The sequence below is a fragment of the Crinia signifera genome, chromosome 1, assembly GCF_055691185.1.
Source record: "Crinia signifera chromosome 1, ASM5569118v1, whole genome shotgun sequence".
Lineage (NCBI taxonomy): Eukaryota > Metazoa > Chordata > Amphibia > Anura > Myobatrachidae > Crinia > Crinia signifera.
In genome coordinates this window covers 334,481,331-334,505,557 of record NC_139217.1, presented here as the reverse complement: position 1 = coordinate 334,505,557, position 24,227 = coordinate 334,481,331, and the positions used below count along the sequence as shown (strand labels likewise).

Sequence of the window (24,227 nt, the reverse complement as noted above, 5' to 3'; positions counted from 1 at the left end):
AGCCTGACACTATGATTGCCGGCGCTGCCGCTGCTGTATCTCCCCCCGGCGGCCGGTCCTTGCGGCGGATGGACAGTCAGTGTCGGTGGTCCCTCTGGCACAGGGGAAATAGTACTATTTCCCCTGCGCCAGAGGGACCGCCGACACTGACTGTCCATCCGCCGCATGGACCGGCCGCCGGGGGGAGATACAGCAGTGGCAGCGCCGTGTCAGGCTAGCCGCTGACAGGTACCCCATCTCCCCTCAGTAGCCGCAGGGACCCCCCTCCTCCCGCAGCACCTGGGGACAGCTTCCCCAGCGCTGCACGCTGTGGACCCGCTGCGGGTGCCTGGACCCGCAGCGGGACCATTTACACCGCCATTTACACGGGTTCCACCCGGGTTCTACCCAGGTCAGGACCTGGGTAGAGGACCCGTGTAAATGGACACGGATACCCCCCATTTACACCTCCGAGGATCTGGGTCTGACCCGCCTCTGACCCGGATTTTTCGGCGGTGTAAAAGGGGTATAAGAAAGTGATCAGGCGTGCCAAGGCACAAGATGAGGAGAAAATGGCTCAGTCGGTAGAAGACACTGAGAATTTGGTGGAGGGAGACAAGGCAATTGCAGATCATCTAAATAATTACTTTTGCTCCGTATTCACTATAGAAGGAGAAGGGAAGGGACCACAGTTAAGTTGCAAGGACAGTCATAAAAATAAGGTAGATGGAAGTACATTTACTAGGGAGAAAGTCCTAACATAACTTTCAAGACTGAAAGTGGATAAATCAATGGGGCCAGACGGAGTGCATCCAAGGATACTAAAAGAACGAAAAGATGTGTTGGTAGCGCCATTAACAGATTTATTCAACCAGTCACTAGATACAGGTGCAGTTCCAGAGGACTGGAGAAGAGCAAATGTAGTTCCACTGCACAAAAACAGAAGCAAAGAAGAAGCAAGTAACTACAGACCAGTGAGCCTTACATCAGTAGTAGGGAAATTAATGAAAACACTATTAAAAGAAAGAATAGTGGAATATCTTAAATTAAACAACTTACAGGATCCAAAACAGCATGGTTTTACTGCAGGGAGATCATGCCAAACAAGTCTCATTGACTTTTTTGACTCCGTGACCAAAATTCTAGATGAAGGGGGGCTGTAGATGTGGCTTATCTAGACTTTAGTAAGGCATTTGACACTGTCCCACATGGCAGGCTGCTAATAAACTTGAACATGTGGGATTGGATTATAAAACAATTAAATGGATAAGAAACTGGTTGCAGGATAGGAAACAGACAGTAGTAAATGGAGTGCATTCTATGGAGGGACATGTTACCAGTGGAGTACCCCAGGGATCTGTACTTGGACCAGTGCTCTTTAATATCTTTGTTAGTGACATTGCAAATGGTATTGAAGGGAAAGTATGCCTTTTTTGCAGATGACACAAAGATATGCAACAGAGTAGACAAACCAGGAGGGGTAAATCAAATGACTGATGATCTAAGTAAACTTGAGAATTGGTCAAGAGCATGGCAACTACAGTTTAATGCTAAAAAATACAAAATGACGCACTTGGGACTCAAAAACCCAAAGGCTCAATATAGGATCAAGGGTACTATAATGGAAACTACTGAGGAGGAAAGAGATCTAGGAGTCACTATTTCAAGTGACTTAAAGGCAGGAAAGCAATGTAGCAAAGCAATGAGGAAGGCTAGTCAGATGCTTGGTTGCATAGGGAGAGGAATCAGTAGCAGAAAAAAAAGACGTAATAATGCCACTTTATAGGTCATTGGTACGGCCTCATCTGGAATACTGTGTCCAGTTCTGGAGACCATATCTTCAGAAGGATATAAATACATTGGAGAGTGTACAAAGAAGGGCAACTAAAATGGTGCATGGCCTACATCACAAAACTTACCTGGAAAGACTAAAAGATCTTAACATGTATAGTTTGGAGCAGAGAAGGGAAAGGGGGGACATGATAGAAATCTTCAAATATATCAAGGGTTTTAACATAGTACAGGAGGGAAATTTTCTCCAAAGGAAAGGAAGTGGTACTTATGTAGTATCTGGGCTGCCGATTTTTTGATTGTATGCCTTAAGTTAAGGCATACAATCAGATGCGATGCGATATCGCATCGCATCGCATGCGACCATCGGATGCGATGACCCGATTTTTCCATAGGAATCAATGTTAAAATGGACTGAGTCCATTTTAACATGGAATTCAATGGGAAAAAGGGGTCCTTTTCATACCCCTACTATCCAAGTGGGCATGGAGTTGGATATAAACCTGTGGCGAGCGTAGCGAGCCACCGAGCCCGAAGCGTGGCGAGCGAAGCGAGCCCCACGAGGGGCCGGTATTCTGTGTCCCCTCGCGGGGCTCGCTACGCTCGCCACGCTTCGGGCTCGGTGGCTCGCTACGCTCGCCACAGGTTTATATCTAACTCCATGCCCACTTGGATAGTAGGGGTATGAAAAGGACCCCTTTTTCCCATTGAATTCCATGTTAAAATGGACTCAGTCCATTTTAACATTGATTCCTATGGAAAAATCGGGTCATCGCATCGCATCGCATCGCATCGATGGTCGCATGCGATGCGATGCGATGTGCCCGATCCGACCCGATTTAGAAATCGGCAGCCCAGATACTACATAAGTACCAAGGAAGTAATAAAACACGAGGACATGCACTGAAACTAGAGGGAGGTAGGTTCAGGGGAAATGTTAGAAAAAATTACTTCACAGAAAGGGTAGTGGATAAGTGGAATAGCCTCCCATCAGAGGTGGTAGAGGCTAAGACAGTAGAACAATTTAAACATGCTTGGGATAGGCATATGAATATCCTTACAAAGATATAAGCATTAAAAAGGGTTGAGATTACCTGAAGGGTAAAAAAAGAGGCAGACTAGATGGGCCAAATGGTTCTTATCTGCCGTCAAATTCTATGTTTCTATGACACATACTCTCACTCCTGCATTACCTCAGGGATGTTACAAAGGGGATCTTAGACTAATATATCACACAATAGATTTAGAGTCATGTACAGTACTCTCATATAATCGCCTCACTGAACTTTTTCCTCATCTTACTATATATCTTTTTATTTACTGTACTACCAAATACAAAGTTATGCTAATAAATATTATCCAAATTGACTGAAATTGATAAGGCCCATGTGTTCGATGGGCCTTATCCAAACATCTTGTCAGTTCATAAACAGTCAATCTATTGTAAGGTCACTACTGCCCGCTGTAGCAGTAGGGGTCTTAGGGAGACCATTTTGGGAGACTACTATACTACTACTGCACACCTCTCCTATTTGCCTATATTTCAAGGGCAGATCTACCTTTGTATTAAGACAATTTTGTCCAATATTATACATAAGAAAACCTCCTTGCTGACTAACAATATTGGTTTCTAATCTCCTCTTAATAATTATATGTGTGTTGCGGAACATTAAATGGATGTGTGCGGACACTATGATATTAGTATATGGTTTCTAAATATTGTATAGTGTATTTGAACTGACAAGATGTTTGTTCTTACTAGCCAATTATCAGCATCTTATTTCAATTGCTTGGATGTTTTTTGGTACCGCAATATTATTACATTCTCTGGTATTCTTGCCGTTTACTTTGCCTATAATTTATTGATATCGCGTTAATAGATATATTAATTTCTTATCTAACAAAGCAATTAGTAGGAGCTTTACTCTAGGAGAGACAACAAAGCCATTGTAAACGTTTTTTATGCAGAGATGTGATGTATATCATGACTCAAAATTGCATGGACATTTCTAATTGTTCATATAATAGCTGAATAAATTGTAACCTACAAAAACAGTGTGATACTAATTACAGACATTGTGACTTTATCAATCACAATTGCATTGTGGCCAATATATTGTTTGACACAATAACCATCAGAGACATCTTGATAATCTTATCATACATCTGACCCCCATATACTGAGAGGGGCCTTATTGGATAGCTCTCTGATTTGTAACAATTAAGTGCTACTGTTTGTCTGCATGTCTTGTGTGTGTGTTTTCTCTGAATTGAATGTACTTTATTAAAAGTTATGTCTTAGCTTCACTTCAAGTATAATGATTGATCTGGGGGATTTACTTAGTACTGTATATGACAAATTATGGTTTCAATTAACCGCCATTTGTCTTATCTTACTATACTGAGGACGCATTGTCCAACTTTGAGATTTATTGGATATTGTTGTACAACAACTAGGGTACGATGCCCGCGATTTCCCATAGACAGTAATGTTAAAAGACACGATGGACCCGATTTCCGACCCGATTTCCCATAGACAGTAATGTTAAAAGACGCAATGGACCCGATTTCCGACCCGATTTCCCATAGACAGTAATGTTAAAAGACGCGATGGACCCGATTTCCCATAGACAGCAATGTTAAAATAAAATGACAATGTGAAATTGGCCAATATGGGCATTTCACATTGGATATGTTTTAAAAAAAAATGTTTCATGGCCCCCCCACCACCGTTAACGTCACCCCGCTATTGACGCCAACCCGAAGCGTGGCGAGCGCAGCGAGCCCGCGAGGGGCGGCAGTACGCGTCCTCCGACCTTTTCATACCCCTACTATCCACGTCGGCGTGGAGTTGAGAATAGAATAGTGTGGCGAGCGCAGCGAGCCACCAAGCCCGAAGCGTGGCGAGCGCAGCGAGCCCCGCGAGGGGACGCGGACACCTGTGAAGCCCGCAAGGGCACGCGGATACCTGTGAAGGTATCCGCGTCCCCTCGCGGGGCTTGCTGCGCTCGCCACGCTTCGGGCTCGGTGGCTCGCTGCGCTTGCCACACTATTCTATTCCCAACTCCACGCCGACGTGGATAGTAGGGGTATGAAAAGGTCGGAGGACGCGTACCGCCGCCCCTCGCGGGCTCGCTGCGCTCGCCACGCTTCGGGTTGGCGTCAATAGCGGGGTGGCGTTAACGGTGGTGGGGGGCCATGAAACATTTTTTTTTAAAACATATCCAATGTGAAATGCCCATATTGGACAATTTCACATTGTCATTTTATTTTAACATTGCTGTCTATGGGAAATCGGGTCCATCGCGTCTTTTAACATTACTGTCTATGGGAAATTGGGTCCATCGTGTCTTTTAACATTACTGTCTATGGGAAATCGGGTCCATCGTGTCTTTTAACATTACTGTCTATGGGAAATCGCGGGCATCGCGTCGCGGCCCCTTATAACGGCCACGACCGACGCGATGCCCCCGATTTGGGGCTAAATCGCGGGCATCACGTCGGTCGGGTGTCCTTAAATTAACTAAACTTAAGGACAAAATCGGCAGCCTGGATAATTCACAAGTACCACAACTAGCACTCATATACATTACTGTTTCATCTTTTATTTTACCCAAATAATATGATACATCAAACTGAAAATAAAGAGTGTCCCAACAAAAAGAGAGTTCTTTGCCTTTCATAATATTACTACAGTATTATCAAGTGAAGGTTATATAAGTTCCTACAATAAGGAAAATATAAACATTGATTAGACAAATGAGTAGTAAAGTAGGAAAATAAAACTTATTCCCAAACGCAAGTATTTTTATATAAACATAATGTATTAGAGACCGTTATGAAGAAAAGGGATAATTAAAACAAAAGTGTAATTACAAATAAAGTAGAATTGACTCGGGGCCTGATTCAGAGTGGTATATAGGCCCTTATTCAGGCTGACTTGCAAGTCTGCGAATTTCACAAACAAGAAAACAAGGGGGGGTTTGACTAGCACTGACTCTTATTTATATGTTCCACATTAAGTTAACCAACATGCTTGTTATGAAAGGACCTGCCACGTCCTACCGGTATCTTTAGTTGGTGGTGCTCCCACGAGTCATAAACAGTTACAATTGTACACAGGGAGAAAAAAGATGACTCTCTTTTTTGGGGCACAACTTGTAAATTCTATTCTATTATATTCTTAAATAATGAATTGGGAACCTATACTCATCTCACAACTTGGGTCCCTGCATCATGAGAGTGATATTAATGCGGGGATTATTTTTTAAGATTTTTCTATGCATATAAGTGAGAAGGTACAAAAAGTGGGTACTAAGATTAGTACTAAAATTTGTAAGTGTAACAGCCTTGATCTGAAATGGTCTCAATAATGGGATAATCTCCCATGAGGCATTGAGGTAATCAGACTGTGATTTATTTATAGTGACAAAGTGTGCAAAAGAAGTTTTTTTTGTATATATAAAGAAAATTATAATCATATAGTGAAAATTGTTAAAATATCGGCGTTTCGCCTGAGCTTGTTCAGCAGTGACTGCTGAACAAGCTCAGGCGAAACGCGCGTCCAGAGACGGGTTTGATGATCACAGATGGGTAACACAGACGCTGGAATGAGGAATTGAGGAGCTTGTACACGCTAAGTAGCCATATGTAGTTGGTCACCCCTAACACCTTAAGCTTACTGGCCAGACAATATGTGACCCAAGTTGTGAGATGAGTATAGGTTCCCAATTCATTATTTAAGAATATAATAGAATAGAATTTACAAGTTGTGCCCCAAAACAGAGAGTCATCTTTTTCCTCCCTGTGTACAATTAAGTCTGCGAATTTCGCAGGCTTGCCAGTCCGCCAGTCCACCAATCCCTGGCCACACAGCTGCCCACCCCCCCTCGCACGGCGCTATTACCTGCAGGTATGCGAATGAATGATTTGCATATTCATCCATTCACAGCCTTGCATTTGGACAAAAATCATTTGATGGTTGCAGACAATCAAAGGATTTTTCAAGCGCTCACAATTCTAATGGGCCCCATACATCAGCAATCACAATTTATGGATTTCCAGATACAGGGATTTTTTGGCCAGATAAATGGATTTTACAATCTATCTGACTTTGCCCACACATTACAGATTTATTTCAGTGATCGGCAGATTTTTCCATCTAAAGATTGCATCTTCATATCTGGAAATTGCCCAATCGATTGTCATTTCAGCTGTTCATAATGTAAATAGATGAAGAAGATGAATTAGGAATGCCCACCCATATAAAAAAGATCCGCAGATAATACCAGATTATTAAGCATGTTTAAAAATCTGATTAAGCAATCAATTGGCGATTTTGATTGGGATTGCCAAAAGGGGGAGCCCACACATCTAAAATTAATTGTGGCAATCATCTCCATATCTGAAAATTGTCACAATTAATTGCTGATGTATGGGGCCCTTAAGACACGTCTTTGGTGTCTTACATCTGCGAGTGCCTGTACGGGAACTGGGCGGGCAACTGACACCCGCTGATGTCAGCTGTCGGCCCTCCGCACCTGTGTCATCGGGGAATTACCATGAGAACGCCCAGTGTTTTCATGGGAACACCCATGAAACGCTGGGCGTTCCCATTTCCCATGGGCGAATGCCCTGGCCTGCAAACCCACGTCCCCCACCCGCACTTATGTGTGCGAGCACCCGCGAATAATCTATTCGCCATGGCCGCTTGCACACAGTGGCTGCACATGTTCATCAACTTGATTAAGGGCCATAGTTTAGTGAGGACTAGCTAAACTACAACCCGTGGTGGCAGGCTGCAGGGGTCTGCCCAGCACAGGGCAAAACTTGTGGTGACTTTGATAAAGTGCGAGTGTGGCAAAGCACTCACACAGTACTGGCTGATTCCAGGTTACAAAGCCAGATGCAGGCGAGCCATATTTTGTGATATCATTCAGCTGCCATGGCCCTCCCCCCAACCGTTCCAGACACACCTGCATTGCCTGGATAGCACCCACAAAATGGTCCATCACCACCCCCCCTCCCAACTTAAACTGCGTTTCTGAAGGGGCATTCAATAGGAGGCAGCAGCGGCGAGCCAATGGGTGCTCACTACACTGCCCTCCATCCCGCACCTGGCGTCTGATGTCAGACACCAGTGGGGGATTCAAAGGTTGCAGCCTGCGACAGAAGCACCAGGTTCTGCGGCGGGGAGAAGAACAAAGAGGATCGCCATGGTGACGCTGGAGCCAGAAGATGGCGGAAGCGGCGGATGGGACCAGCGGACGTCAGGATCAAGAGTGAAGATCCGCGGCGGCAGAGAAAAAAGTGACACTGGCTGGGACGGCCCAGCGGCAGAAGAAAGAAGAAGCAACGGACCGGAAATGCCTGGGAGTGGGAAGCAAAAGGGCCAGTGAAGCTCCCTCCCTGGGAGCTCGCCCAACTAGAGGTAGGTGGCCGTGGGCCACCCCCCCCCCCGCATCCTGCCTAGACCACCAGGGTTCGGGCACTAGGCCCGTGGAGCTTGTTCAGGCCCTCTCGGCCTGTGGGGACAATAGTAGGGCCTTCTCAGCCTGGGACCACTTACAGTTGGGCCCACCTGGCCCTTTGGTCTTAGCATTAGACCACCAAGGTAAGGGCCCATGAAGCGTGGTCAGGCCCTCTCAGCCTCTGGGGACAGCAGGCGGGCCTTTAAGGCTCAAGGCCATTGTCAGTCGGGTCCTCCTGACCCATGGGCCTTAGGTGAAGGGCCTCCAGGCTTGAGGCCTAGGCAATCGGGTGGCAGGCCCATGGCACAGGATAGGTGTGCAGCAGGCCCAGAGGTACCGGCACAGCCACGGTGGCTATAATGGTGCGGCCTTAGGCAGTCAGTGGAAGGTAAGCCCTTATTGGTGATCTGGGCATGTATTGCCTTGTTCACATTTTACTCCATTTTTACTGTGGATTTCTTTCTGTTTATTTTGCTGTGTAAACCCATGCAAATATATCTCAATGCAAAGTGTTTGATTACAGGCCAGATGTTTGCGGCCCCAGGTTGCGCGGGTGCTATGCCATAGGTCTCGTGGGCCCTAAGCTGCAGGTTTCACAGGTGCTAGGCCCCATGTGGTTTTGCGTATTGCCATGTCCTAGGTTGCAGGAGGTTATTTGTGCTTATTTCCAGGTGCCAGTACGAGGACCCCCAACGAGTTAGGGGACAGGTCAACATCTGGTGAGGATAGTGTCCCTATCCCCCTTTCTCCTGGGCATTTTCGTTCAGGTTGCACCCATTGTGTCCCACACATGGGTGTAACGAAGTCTGAGGCTACAAGTGCCAATGATGACCCCCCTCGGCTTGCAAACGAGTGCCTGGTGTTCCCCAGGTGTTGTTCCGGAGGTGTAGTGCGGTTCACCCTCTTCTTTGCAGACCGGACCGAGTCGAGATCCCATTGCGGAGAGAGTGATATACCAGGACCATCCTTGGCCCAAATGTAAGAGATGGAGGGGTGAGGTGAGTAATCGCAGTGATTGGCGTGTGTAGGTCCCGCCCCCATGTCTCTCACATGTAGACACTGGCAGAGTCAGACTGGCTCACCAGGCATCCACTTCCACTCTTTAAAACAGTTCCCTGCATCGCTGACATCACACAGGTTGATTGCAGGTGTAAATGCAGGGAACTGGGAGCCTCTAAACATTGTCCCGACATATGTCAAAACGATTTGGTTTATTTTTTCTTCTGAAATTATGTATCTGTTTGATATGTCACATGACTACATTCCCAGTTGAAAAAAATAGAGTTGCATCCAAGATGGTCGCCATACTGGTGACATTGACCCATATTCAGATCTGATCGCAGTACAAATTTGTTCTCAAAATGGGCAAAACCATGTGCACTGCAGGGTGGCAGATGTATCATGTACAAAGAGAGTTAGATTTGGGTGAGTTATTTTGTTTCTGTGCAGGGTAAGTACTGGCTGCATTAGTTTTACACTGCAATTTAGATTTCAGTTTCAACACACCCCACCCAAATGTAACTCTCATCTGCCCCACCTGCAGTGCACATGGTTTTTCCCATTTTGAGAACAAATTTGTACTGCAATCAGATTTTAGTTTTCCCCCACTCCCATATCATATGTGTAGACACTGGATTAATATTTCCTTACTCATTTTCTTTTTCTAAAGGTGTTTTCACACTTATGGACCACCCTGTAGATCAGAATATCTTATATAGAGTACTGCTGTACTGTTGTAAAGTTGTTGAAATGGTCTTCTATCTTCCATTGAGATAAACCCCAAGTTCACAAACTGTGTGCCTTGGCTCCCTGGGGTGCCTTGGGACACTTGCACGGGTGCCACGCAGGGGCGTAACTAACTACTTTGCGCCCCCCCGCCACACGTTTTTTCGGCGCCCCCCCCCCACCCCCGCACACCCCTAACCTGTCCCCCCCTTCTTACCCGTACCTGCACCCGCGGTCTGCGTCTCGCCCGGCTCTCTGCCGGGACCTGCCTGACCATCACGGTCCCGGCCGGCTCATGCTGCTACAATGAAAACTGACTCTTAGTAAATGGCTGCCCCCATACTGCAGACAGAAAACTGTCTGCAGTATGGGGTCAGACTTTTTCTAATTGTCAGTTTTCATTGCAGCAGGAGCCGGCCGTGACGGTCAGGCAGGTCCCGGCAGAGAGCCGGGTGAGACGCAGACCGCGGGTAACTATAGCCCCGCAGACCCCTGGCGGCGCCCCCAATTTCTCTGCGCCCCCCCCCCGCCACCGCGGGGGCTGCGGAGCTATAGTTACGCCATTGGTGCCACGGGCTGGTGGTCCAGGACCAATTCAAATTATTTATGATCAATTATTTATGGACAAAACCAGTGCTGGTGGCTGCCAATCATAAAATATGTGTACAAACAGAAGCAAATCCTACCCTTTACCACATAACTGACCCTAAGAATCACATATAAACACAATCTACTTAATTTTATATATTTTTTGGGGGGGTCTAGGGGTGCCGTAGAAAAATTCTGATGCTCTAGGATGCCGTGATTCGAAAAAGATTGGGAACCCCTGCTCTAACCTATTACCATCACTGTACATTCTGCAATGTCACAGTCTGACTCATGAAAAACAGTATGGTAGGGACCAGTGGCAGCTCAAGAGGTGGGTCTGATGCGCAATTCAAAATTCAAATAGAGGAGCCACACCCACTGCTGTGAGCCACTTCTGCAGCCGCCAATGGTAGGGACTGTTCAAAGACTGAGGGGTCGATTTGTGTCTAGGAGTGATTGGTGGGGGTGATTGCAAGGATCAAACGGTTATTCTTAAAGTGTTTGAGGAGCTGAAAACTAATTTTTGTAGAATTACACAGTGGAGTCCAAACATTTCACTTAGAGAGCTGTTTGAAATGAATGACTGAGTGGAGGACTACAGATTTTTGTTCTCACTATTAGCCTTCCAGCAAGTAGGTGAGGGTTCTGTGCTGAGAAAATGTTATATTAAGAAACACTAATGCTAATACAAATGTCTTGAAATAAACAATTTCATTATTTTCTCATTTTAATATATATCTGCCACACATTCATATGATATACAGTAATACCCCAGCTGGTGGTATGGCACACAGAGATGCCACAATTAATATGGTCCCAACTGGTAATATGCAACATAATAAATACTCTGACTGGTACTTTGCCACGCAAAGCCTCCTTAGTCGAGTCCTATTTGTGCGTATATGCCGCTGACAAAATTATATCCTTTAGGCCCCCTCATGACGTTCTAGGCCAGCCAAGCCCTTTTGTGACCTTGACTTACTTTTCTAATAGTAAAACTTCCTCATGTCCATCTCTCCTACTGTATAATCTGTCCATTGCACAACTGACTCCAGTTGTGATCCCCCACATCGGACACCACTGCCTTTGACTTTTGACTGCCTTTGAGGAAGAGCCAGAAGGGCTCGAAATGCATCAGGCCAGTGACTGATACCTGTGACACCCCTTGGGATAGTGCATGCAATTGGAGCCTGGCAGGTAGCACTTCCGGATTGCTGCCCTGCCTCCATTAACATCCTGTAGGCTCCAATTGCCCTCTCAGGGTAAGATGCCAGGCCTCATTCAGTATGTCACATGTTTTTTATATTGGTTTTTTACATTGTTAAATAAAACACCCCTTTTTTAAGTGCCTGGTGTCCATCACAACTACCTCACCTCCAAATCTTACTTCCTGTGGTCCAAGGGAATCCACAATGTGGTTTGGACTCAAAGGCAGTTAGATAGTGCGCAGGTTACCAATACCCTAATTTACCAAATGATCCATATGACAGTGATCGATACAAGGTTTTTTTTTTGCAATTTTCTACTTTTTCATACTTTACCATACACGTAGACTATGAATGGGAAGGGTAATTTGCTGGAAGCTTGCAAGCCATGCAGAGGGACGAGGTACGCTAATTCAGGTATTATGTGCTGAAAACGACAATTTCACACCCCCCAAAAAAACATAAAAGAAGGTGTGCCAACCTTATGTGTCAGAAATGTCCTAGTCAACATTTTTTTCACATGTCGACCATTTGGGGTCAACTTAGACACTATCGACCTTTTAACTGCCAGCCTTTTCAACCAAGCCCAAAGAGAGGGAAAGATGGAAGAAAGAAGGACATGCACAGAATAGAGATGATGGGCATAATTCTGGTCATTGGGCTGCGAAGATTTGCTGCCCCGCTAGAGTGAAATTCCACCCATATGCAAGGCTGCAAATGGCATCGCAGCCTTGCAAACATCTGCCAATCCATTCGCATTCAGTCCCTTCCTTGTGAGCAGTGGCTGAGTAGCCGCAGACTTGCTTTGCGATGAAAGTGGGTGAACGAGGCTGGAGCTGACATCAGGTCCTCCCTGAAATCAATTGGGTCCGACCTGCATTTCTCCAAGGCACTAACTGAAAATGGCCACCCCCAAAGCTGCCTGTCAATCATCCTGCCTACGGCCAGCATTAAAAAAAATAACACGGGCTTTCATTGCAGGGAGACCTTGCGCATGATCGGTGCACATGTGCATTCGCTAAATAATTGATCAGGCTGCAAATTTGCCTACTGATCTGAATCGGGCCTGAAGATGGAGGGAGAGAGATGGGAATGTGGGGGCAGATATAAAATCCTACAGTTCTAAAAGTCTATGAGAAATGCCTCTGGGAACTAAATGAAAATGTTTCATAAATGATCAAATTCCAATGAATTAATAAATGAAACAAATAAATCTTGTATACTTACAACACCAATTGATGTCAAAGCTGTTGCCAGGTTAATGATGGTGGGAATAAGACTGAACTTTCCAGCCTGTGTGATAAGAAACAGATAAGAAGATTTACCTAACAATATGTCTTCTTTGCAAAAAAAAAGTCCTACTGAAATATATTTGTAATGATAAACTTCTGTACTACTTGGTTGCATAGATAGAGTCATCATGTATGTTTTGCATGCTGAAGATTTTCCTGTGCCGCTTGATAGCTGTGTAAATCTTAAAAGGTAATATCATATGGAAATTATTGATAATGATAACTATTATTTTAAATCAATTGGTCCAATAAAATATAATCCTCTTAAGCACAGGAATAGATTTAGAATTAAATACTAAATGTCCACAATCTTCTAATCCAGTTCAGTACCATCAAGGCTATACAATACTCAGGGGTACCCACAGCAAACTACCTTGTGTAACTCTCTTGCTGGGGACAATCCAGTTAGCCCTGATAAGCTGGTGGGGGGCGAAGCTTATCAGGGATTTTGGGTACTTGTTTCCTAGCACGGCGCCCGATTTTACTACGTACGCAAACGTAGTGAAATCGCATGGCATGCCATTATTGTATGGCATGCGATGAGATGCGATTTTACCTGTTATAATGGCATTTAATTTACTATACCATTAAATTACCTATAATGTCATTTATTTAGCCCCCCCCCCCCAGTATCCACATCATCCCGAAGCGTGGCGAGCACAGCGAGCCTCGCGAAGGGCCGCGTATTATGTTACATGTATTAAGCGTCCGCTCAACATGCTTCGGGCTGACAGAGAGCAGTGAATACATTACATAGGAAAATCGCATCGCATCGCATGCCATACTATAATGGCATGGGATGCAATTTCACTACCCTGAATAGCCCACTACGCAAATGACAGAGTGGGCGCCGTGCTAGAAAACAAGTACCGGATTTTGTTTCCCCTGCCTCAGACAAGGGAAACCAAATCCCCAAAAGTGTCCGACAAAAAAACACAAAAGTTTCAATGAACCTTTGTGTTTTAAGGAAAAAAACATATTTTTTCCCAGGTGTTCTAATAGCACAGCGCCAAAAAAAATATATATTGGTTAAAAACATCAGGAAAAACATGAGGCAGGATGCAGCAAGTTTAGCAATTTGCTTGCGATGCATCCCGCCACTCTCAGCATGCATACAGGCATCTAGTAACACCGTATGTATGAAGATTTTGGAAAAGGACAGCTCTTGCAGTAAGAGCTGTTCTTTGAGATGATAGGACTTATGGGTTAAGGACCCAGAGACCTATCTGCACATGTGTCGAGTGACGTGTGTGCTGCCGGGGATGCTGGGGAGGATCAGGTTGGATCCCTACAGCAGGAGCAGTGCGATAGAGGCCCAAAAGCTTCCATAGGGCAACACTTATCGGCTTATGGCATTGCCCACCGTATCCAAGCACTGGAAGCTATCGGATTCTGGGCTTGGTGGATATCCAGCCAAATCTTTTAGTTGTTTGCAGCATCTCGCCCCCCAATTTTTATTTACCGCTAATTGGATAGCCCCCTCAGTGTAAAAGAGATGGAGATAATAAATTGAGAGGTTATTAGTGCATCACAACAATACCGGCTCCAGTTGTGTAACGCTTGTGTATACATACAATGAATGCGGGTATAATTACCTGCCCGTGCACAATGACATCAATTCGGATCCCATACACTTTAATTAGTGTCCGTGTCTCTGTTCCATTGTTGTTGTAATACTTGGCAAACCTGTGATGAAGTAGCAGTGAAGAGAGATAGATTCCGAAAAAAAGATGGAAGACATCATTTAGACACAGGGTCTAATTCAGAGTTGTACGCTTTGCATACATTATTGCAATTGAGTGCCTAAAATCAGACTGTGCATTGTGTACTGACTTTGTAATTGCGCTCACAGTGAGTATATAACCGCAGAGTGATTGACAGGAAGTGACCGTTTGTGGGAGGTAAGGGGGAGTGGCAACAAAAGGTAGACATGTCAATGCCATTTTCAGTGCATGTATCTGATGTCAACTGGGATCATGTATGCAGAGAAACATGGCGCCTGCGTCGCTACTGCCACATCCAGTCTGCGTAGCCATAGACCTACTCAAGCAATTGATGTTGCCTTTTATTGCATTTATTGCGATCGCTCCTTATAGCTCTTTTCATTTCTGGGCGGCAGCTTCACTTGCTAACATTTGCAGTTCAATTGCCTAGAAAATCACAGTTACATTAGCATACGACTCGCTAATGCACGCTGATGTAATGTAATCAGAACAATGTTGAGTTAATAAAAGTTATGTACTTGTGTAAAATTATAATCATCTTTATTACTGTATTGAATAAAACCATGGGGGTTATTCAGACCTGATTGCACTGCTACAAATTCGCAGGCCAGGCGATAATCAAACAACTGGGCATGCGTATGGCCTATAGTAGGCTGCAATGAAATCCTGCTACTTTTTTTTTTAATCGCTGGCCATACGCAAGTTTGTGGGTAGTAACTGGCAGGGAGGGTGTGTGATGTCAGCTCTGGCTCCGATCATCTTCTATTGCACTGGCTGAGTAAGTCCTGGGCTACACACACTGTGGAAATCATTCGGTGGTGAGAGTTGCAAAAGGATATATGAGCAAGCTTTTCGCAGGCCAGCACAGGACAGGATTTCACTCTGGTGGGTGGTGGTGACTACCTGATCACAGGGCTGTGCAAATTAGCAGCCCAGTGATCAAGACTGAATAACCCCCATATACAGAGAAGTTTTGTGTCATTTGTTTGGGCAATGAATATAAGCAAATTTCTGTGTTATAATGGGAGAACATGGATAAAATACACAGAAGCAAACTAGGAAAATAAATAAAATAAATAGGAAATAGAGAGCGAGGGGATCTGTAGTGATAAAGACATTTTCATTGCAATTTATGAAACCTGGGGCGAAATGTAATAGGGTGCGATTTTTGGACAAGTTCCAAACTCGCCAGAAATCGCACCTTTAAAAATCATGTGTAATGAGCATATGTAATGAGATGCGAATTAGCGGCAAAAAATGCGATTTGCCGCGATTTCGGACGATTTTCAGTCATGAAAATGTGCGCATTTTCATATATGCGAGTTTGGGTAAAAAAATTTAAAAAAAAAAAACGGCGTGGGGTCCCCGCTCCTGAGCATAACCAGCCCCGGGCTCAAAGAGACGGTCCTGGTTTCATAAAATCAAAGGAACAATCAAGTTGGGGTTTCCATGATTTTATAAAACCAGCACCAGGCTCAAGGGCCGGTCCTGGTTCCCAAAATACGGGGGACAAAATGACTGGGGGTCCCCCGATTTCAAGAACCAGCACCGGGCCCAACCAGCCAGCAGGGTAATGCCACAGACGGGGGGAGACTTTTTATACAAGTCCCTCCGGCCAAAGCATTCAGCCCTCTGACTGGTCAGCATGGGCAGGGGCCCTATGGGAGTGGGGACCCCCCCAAAGAAGGGGTCCCCCCCCTCCAGAACTTACCTGCCCATGCTGAAGCCCGGGGCTGTCATCGATGCCCCTGGGCTGTGGGCATCGAGCTGATTAATGGTGTAAAAAAATAGATAAAATCCTATTGTGTATTGCTGTGGAACTATGAGTCCCAGCAAGCCTGCACCACATGCAGGGACTTGGAGAACCACAAGTCCCAGCATGTGGGGCAAAAAAGGGCCCGCTGGGACTAGTAGTCCCACAGTACTACAAATAGTTAAATAAAAACACACACAGACAGTACAACTTTAATACACACCAAGCCCATTCATCCATACTCACCTATGTTGACACGAAGCTTCGGTCCCCTTGTCCAGTAGAATCCAGAGGGGAGGCTGTGGAGAGAAATCACACTCACCACAGACGTCTTCAGCGCTTCCCCGGGAGCCTTGCAGCAGATCACCGTCCTCCGGTGTTCTGTTTACATCTGGGGCTCCGCCCCCAGACCGGGACTTAGCCCCGCCTACCAGCCAATGATGGTCCGGGAAAACCCCCATGCTGGACCATCATTGGCTGGTAGGCGGGGCTAAGTCCCGGTCTGGGGGACTCAGTGCTACAGAGGCTGAGAGCGCGTTTGGCTGAGCTATGCGTCTCCATGGAGACGCATAGCTCAGCCAATCAGGACTGAGCTATGCGTCTCCATGGAGATGTATCGGCCAATCGCGCTCTCAGCCTCTGTACAGAAGCTGTTAGAGGCAACGGAGAAAGCCGGTTCTCCCCGCTGCGTGTCAGTGCGGGGGGAGCCGGCTGTGAAGCAGCCAGACCAGCGCTGGATCCAGGAATGGTAAGTAACGCTGGTGTAAAAGTGAGGTGTGTGTGTGTAATAAACTTTTACTTCTCTCTGTGTGTGTTTTTTATAAACATTCTTTTTACAGGTGGACTACAAGTCCCAGCGGGCCCATTAATGCCCTGCATGCTGGGACTTGTGGTTCTCCAAGTCCCAGCATGCGGGGGAGGTCTGCTGGCATTTGTAGTTCTCCGGTATAAAGCAATGTAACGTATGATCGATTTAACCCTATCAGGCCGGCGTCCACTGGCCACGGACGCCGGTGACAGCCCCGGGCTTCAGCCCTGGACGGGTGAAGCCTGGGGGGGGGGACCCCTTTATTGGGGGGGTCCCCACTCCTCCAGGTACCCCGTCCAAGGCTGACCAGCCACGGTGCTCATGTTTTGGCCGGGGGACCTTGTATAAAAAGTGTCCCCCGGCTGTGGCATGACACTGTGGGCTGTTGGAGCCCGGTGCTGGTTTCAAAATACGGGGGACCCCCAGATTTTTTGTCCCCCGTATTTTTGGAACCAGGACCGGTCCAAGAGTCCGGGGCTGGTTTCAGAAATACGGGGGACCCCTATGCTTTTTGTCCCCCCGTATTTTTGGAACCAGGTCCGGCTCAATGAGCCCGGGGCTGGTTATGCTTAGGAGGGGGGGACCCCACGCCGTTTTTTTTTTTTAATAAAAACACTTTTACACATTTTTATTAACAGGACCATGCACAGATCTCAATGATCTGTGCATGGTTCTGTGAAATTCGCCTGTCAGAACCTGGTCTATTTTTTTTGCGATTTTTGGTAACATTTACCAAAAATCGCACCCTATTACATTTGCGAGTTGTATACTTTATAATGGGAAAACATCTGGATGCGATTTGAAATGTGACTAAAAATCGCACTTCTAAAAGTGCGATTTCACGGTAAAAAGTGCGATTTTTTACCGCGATTTTCAACCTATTAAATGTGCGATTTTCGGAAAATGTGCGATTTCGGCCGTTTTTGACCAAAAATCGCACATGTCTAAAAATCGCACCCTATTACATTTCGCCCATGGTATTTTTCTGTACATTTCCCAAGTAATCCTACATGCAGAAGTAGAGGATGATTTCTGGGCCTAGTTATAGACCTTTATATAATAGAGTATGAGAACTATGGGATCTAAGCCTGAAAGAATATCACTGTGATATGAGCCGTGGATGTGGGGGATACGGTCATATTGTCTACAGCATTTAGGTCTACAAGCATTATGTCTACACCACTAGGTCGACCTGCATTAAGGTCGACCTGCATTTAAGTAGACATGCATTTAGGTGGACATGACTGAAGGTCGACATGATTTAGGTCAACAGGGTCATTAGGTCGACTTTTATAAGGTCGACAGGTTCATTAGGTCGACATGGGGAAGGTTGACAGGCAAAAGGTCGACATGGGGTCATTTGACTGTTTTATGAGTCGACATGTGCCGATAGGCGGTATTTCATGCCCTACCATCCACTAGGGCGTAAAAATTTATTTGAAAAAAAAAATCATGTCGACTTTTCACTGTCAACCTAATGATCCTGTCGACCTAATGACCCTGTCGACCTAACCCATGTCGACCTTCAGTTAGGTCGACCTAAATGCAAGTCGACCTAATGGTGTAGACCTAATGCTTGTACACCTAAATGCAGTCTGCCGAATGATCCCATTCCAGATGTGGCTCACCCTCAATGTGGGTCCAAGTCATTGCCACATGTCCAACCAGAAGATACCATGTGTGACCAGGTGCAGCATTTGTTACATTGTGTAATGTGTACTGGCAATCTGCTATGGTCCATTGTAAAGGGAAATTGCTCCAACCAGTAGTAGTAGTGTGTACCGGGCCTAAGAGCTTGTATGCTCCTAGCTGTGCTGGAAGGATCATACATACTGCCACATTATCATCATGCATTCAGTGCAATAAAATACTATGCATAGGCGTCTGAAATGTGAAGTGAGAAAATAAAGTTGAAAATATGTTTTTATAGTGCACAAAATCATTGTACATCTTTAAATCTATTTGTTTAAAAGTCATTAAGAATTTTGGAATAGTTGCAAAATGGAACTGGAAGAGGTTGCGGGTGGTGGTGGTAGTGGTGGAGGGTTCTGGTATAGTGGATCAATGGTGTCTAGATCAACAATTGACACGATCGACCACTCTTGGTGGAACGCGTCTAGTTAGGCGCCTTTAGATAGTCAACAGTGTCTAGATCTACAGTAACGAAAGTTAGACGCAAGTGTTAGATCACCAAGAATGTGATTGACAGTTACTAGGATGACAAGAGTTTGGCACACTCGCCATCTTGCTGGTGCCGTGCTCAACTCGGCACACTATTATAATCTAACTCTATGCCAACTCAGAAGGTAAAGTATGAACCATGTCGGTCTAAAGCAAAAAACCTGAAAGACTTTTGTCGATCATGTGACCATCAATCATGTTCCCGTCAATCTAACGATTGTCTAGCTTTCGTAACTGGTAATCTAGAAGCGTCGGCTACAGTATCTTTAGGCCTCTAATTAGATGCATTCAACCAACAGTGGTCGACCACATGATTGTCGTTCTAGATGCCGTCAATCCTTCGACCGGATACGGTGTTGGAGTTGGGGGTGCACAGGCAACAGGGGTGAAGAGAGGGGAATGGGAAGGGGGAAAGATCTCCCAGGATTACAATGCTCACACTTTAGAGATAGCTGGATATGCAGTAGCTGTCAAATATTTGTAATATTATTTTCAATGGTTACAGTTTGGTGAATTTCCATAAAAGTCACCACCAGATGATTTTACTGTCAAATAAGAGACAGAGACAATAGGCCTAATTCTGAGTATCCAAAAGTTCTGCGGCTGCTATAGTGAAATTGGGAAAACTGTGCATGATCAACAGAGTATATATCCATAGGCGAATCTAGGGGGTGGTCCGGGGGTGCACCAGAGATACTGCCAGGCAAAGCTGGAACGTTTTCCCTATAGGATAACATGGGACCCGCTAATTCCGACCCCCACCAAGTTCAACGGCTGCCAGTTCTCCCTTCGGCATCACTGAAGCTCGAGGTTGATCTCAGTCGAACCCAAATCGCTGGGCCTTCAATCTGATACCAGGCTGGATCCATATGGGTTAATTGGTTCCAGGGATATTGATGTTAAACCGTTTTTTTTTTTTTCTTAAATGTAATTTCACGACTGTTTATGTATTTTGAGGGCAGATTTCTCTGGAACCAATCAGCCCAGTTTCAAGGGACCAAAATCATTCGAAGCCAACTCAAAAGTTCTTCAATATGATACTGGTCTCATGTAAATGGGTCAGTTGGTTTCCGAAGATATAGCTGGTTGGTTAAAGGGGGGTATGGAGAGGGGAGTGGTTGTCTCTCCCCCTCACACCAGAAAATGCAGGGACTAGGCTGGTGTATAAGGGGTCAGCCTGGGAATGTCCCTGTATGATCCTGGGATCATATTTCTGTGTAAATCCCTGCATTTTCTGTTGTGAAAGGGGTATTATTTCAAACAGCCGTGACCTGCAGTGCTCTGAATACAACCGGGCAGCCCCCTGCTCTCTGCCCAGCTGTCAATGACTGTCACCCCTGCAGCTTCCGCTCCAATTCTTCTCCCCGCTTTCACCTCAGCCTGCCCCCCCTTTAATCATGTGGTGCCGGCGCCCGGCATTCTCCCCCGACATCACGCACAACAACAGCGGGCACAATATTTCAAATGTCCCCTCGGCTAGAGGGGACACCAGGAGGGGAGTGGGAGCGTGCTCTGTGCTGCTCTCTGCTCCTCTCCCCCATAGAAGCAGCTGCACCGCTCTCCATCTCTCCCTGCAGCAGCAGCGAAGGCTCATATAAAAATTTACAGTAAGTGGCACTTTTGGGGGCATTGCTTAAGGGACGCTACAAGTGGCGGTATGTATGGGCATTACGCATAATGTGTGGCTTAATGTGTAAGGGGCATTACGGTGTGCAGCATCATGTGTAAGGGGCATTATGTGTGCAGCATAATGTGTGCAGCATCATGTGTAAGGGACATTATGTGTGCAACATCATGTGTAAGGGGCATTATGTGTGCAGCATCATGTGTAATGGGTACTATGGTGTGCTGCATCATGTGTAATGGGTACTATGGTGGGCGGCATCATGTAAAATGGGTACTATGGTGCCATCAAGCAAGAACCCCCTAGCAATGAGCACGTAGGTAAGCAGCACTTATGTGGCAAATATGTAATGGGCATTACGGTTTGTTATATAGTATGTAATGGGCATCATGATGTGTGGCACAATGTGTAATGGGCATTATGGCGTGTGGCATTGCGGCGTGTGGCTTTATGTGTAATGGGTATTACGGAGTTTGCTAAAATGTGTAATGGGCATTACTGTGTATGGTCTAAAGTGTAATACCACACCCCTTTTTGTGATGCCACGCCTCCTTCCCATGAGGCCACACCCCATTTTTTCACGCGCGGCTACGCCGTGCAAAGGTCCCCCTGCTGTTATGTCTAGATCTGGGACCACCCATTACCATTATTCTAGATTCGCCTATGTATATATCTACAGTAGGTGATTTTAATTCAAATGCAGCTAATATGCTTGCGTTAGTATGTGAAATAAGAGTTTTTGTATGTCAAATTGGCGCCAGTGCTCATGGGCATGTTGAGTTGCGTGTTGTTGCGTATGCCAAAAACTGGTACTAGCAATTAAGATATGTATGGTCACATTAACACTCCATTATCAAAAAATCTGCATCTGCAGCTGCATATGGACCTCTGCACCACAGAATCAGGTAATGTGTGTCACTTACGCGTGCACTGGAACAACTCATGCAATCTACTGAAACTTGGGTGGTTTGCTAGGGCTCTCAGATTTAAAAACATGGTGCCAGTTCTAATAAATGTATGGAAATCTAATTCTTTTCATTTCAGGCAAACTATGGGACATTGAAGATTAGGTGGCAACTCCATTAAAAAAAATCACAATACAAGTTATTCCTGCACCTCAGGTGGTACATGTGTGTTTGCTTTCTACATGGGGCTCTTGTTTCCCTGAATGCCGCAGATATGTTCTCCCACAATTCCCTGCTGAGGTAAGGAATAAGTAATACATAAGAGGGCTGACCACAGCGCTGGAACAATATGCCCAATAAATCTGTAGGACTTGCAGGATTTGCAGGATTTGCAGGACTTGCAATTTAAGAAGTTGACGCAATTCATGTGACTTTTTTTTGGATAAATTGGTTGAATCCTGCAAGTCCTACAGATTTATTGGACATATTGTTCCAGCGCTGTGGTCAGCCCTCTTATGTATTTTCTTTGACATTCTTTGGAATCATATCAGGATTGAATTTTTCCAATTAGGGCTAAGCAGCAGTAGGAAAAGAGCGCTTGAGGCTGTTTGGACTGCTTTTTCTTAAAGGAATAAGTAATATCTCAGGTGATAAAAAGTGCTCTAGTAACAGCATATGCTGCCCACCATATGCCCAGACTGCACAGCACAGAGATCACTGTTGTCTCACTAATGCAGGACAGGCCAACCTGTCACAGTTTTAACGCTACCTTATAGCAAAACTGTGGCAAGGCATGATGGGATTTGTAGTTTGACAACATCTGGAGAGCCAGAGGTTGGCCAGGCCTGCACTAATGCATACATGCCATTACACTAACATACCAAATACTGACCTATAGTTGTAGCCAGTGGACAAATTATTTTGTAGATCAAGGCGTCGAAAAGAATACTGGGGGCGACACTTTGAGGGGTGTAAATCCAGGTTACAATTCCAGTTAATGATCACGCCGATGATTCCGCCCTGCAATAAAGACACAGTATACGTCACACTTTAAAAAGCAACTACGTTTATAGCTTAATAATGGAGTCTGGGAGAAGGAAGAGTACATGTTAAGCAATCAGGTAGCAACTCTCTGGAAACCAGAAGCTATAATACCAGTAATCTGGAGGAAACATGACTCTGATATCTTCTATTATGAAACCTCCCCCATTACCTCTTCTATTCCCTGCTGTCACTCCCCAAGCCTTGTCAGTAAAGTCTTTATGGATACACTTACTTCATTGATTACTACATTGAAATAATCACATCTCCCAGAGCATTACTGTAAATCTTTGCATCTGTGGTTACTGCAAGTCTATTTGTGGTGAATAAAGTAAGTTTCTGCATGTGGTTTATACATGGAATACCAGCAAAAGTGCTTTACTTTGTTATTACATTTCCTAATGGTAATCAATTTAATTGGAGCCCAAAATCTATATGAAATTAAACTCTGGAATTGTTGTAGACAAGCACAAGACAAGTGTTTGGTTTTCGTATATGTCTAGGTGATATATGTTATGCTTCTAGAATGGATATGATATGTTATGCTTCTAGAAGAGCAACTAAAATGGTGCATGGCCTACATCACAAAACGTACCAGGAAAGACTAAAGATCTTAGGGCGAGATGTACTAAAGGGAAAATGCGGTAAAACCCCCGTTTTACCGCATTTTCCTATGTACTAAAACCCGTTCGCAGCGGTTTCGCAGGGCAGGGTATCGCCACCTTTGGGTGGCGATACCCTATAGAAGCCTATGGGCTTCTTTTCGCCGCCCGCCGCGTCGCCGCAACCCGCCGCCTCGCCGCCCCCCCCTTTCCCCCCTCCCTTGGGCTTACCTTCTTGCAGGTCCTCCTGGACCCCGGAAGGTAAGCCCTTCCTCCCCCTAGCAACGCAGCCGGACGTCCTTCCGGCTGCAGGGGGAGGAGGAAGCGCCGGGGACAGCTTGCTTTGCTGTCCCCGGCGTGGATGCTGCAGAAGCCGGCTGGGAGGTGACGGAGACCCCCCGCACACCACAGTACAGGTATCGCGGGGGGCCTCCGTCACCGCATCGCGATGCCAGCCGCATATGTTAGTACATATGCGGCGGCATTGCGGCGGGGGGGGGCGCGAAGGGCGGCGATGTATTTTAATACATCCCGCCCTT

The 24,227-nt window shown here is 45.6% G+C and overlaps 1 protein-coding gene across 1 annotated transcript in view; it reads right to left on the bottom strand.

Moving 5' to 3' along the window:
- P2RX2 (purinergic receptor P2X 2) overlaps positions 1-24,227 on the bottom strand; it is a 43,024-nt gene that overhangs the window by 7,087 nt on the left and 11,710 nt on the right. The window contains exons 8-10 of the mRNA XM_083145305.1: positions 22,938-23,065; positions 14,646-14,736; positions 12,986-13,051 (exon numbers count right to left, since the gene is read on the bottom strand). Coding sequence (XP_083001431.1) covers positions 12,986-13,051; positions 14,646-14,736; positions 22,938-23,065 — 285 coding nt within the window. The remainder of the gene's footprint in view (positions 1-12,985; positions 13,052-14,645; positions 14,737-22,937; positions 23,066-24,227) is intronic.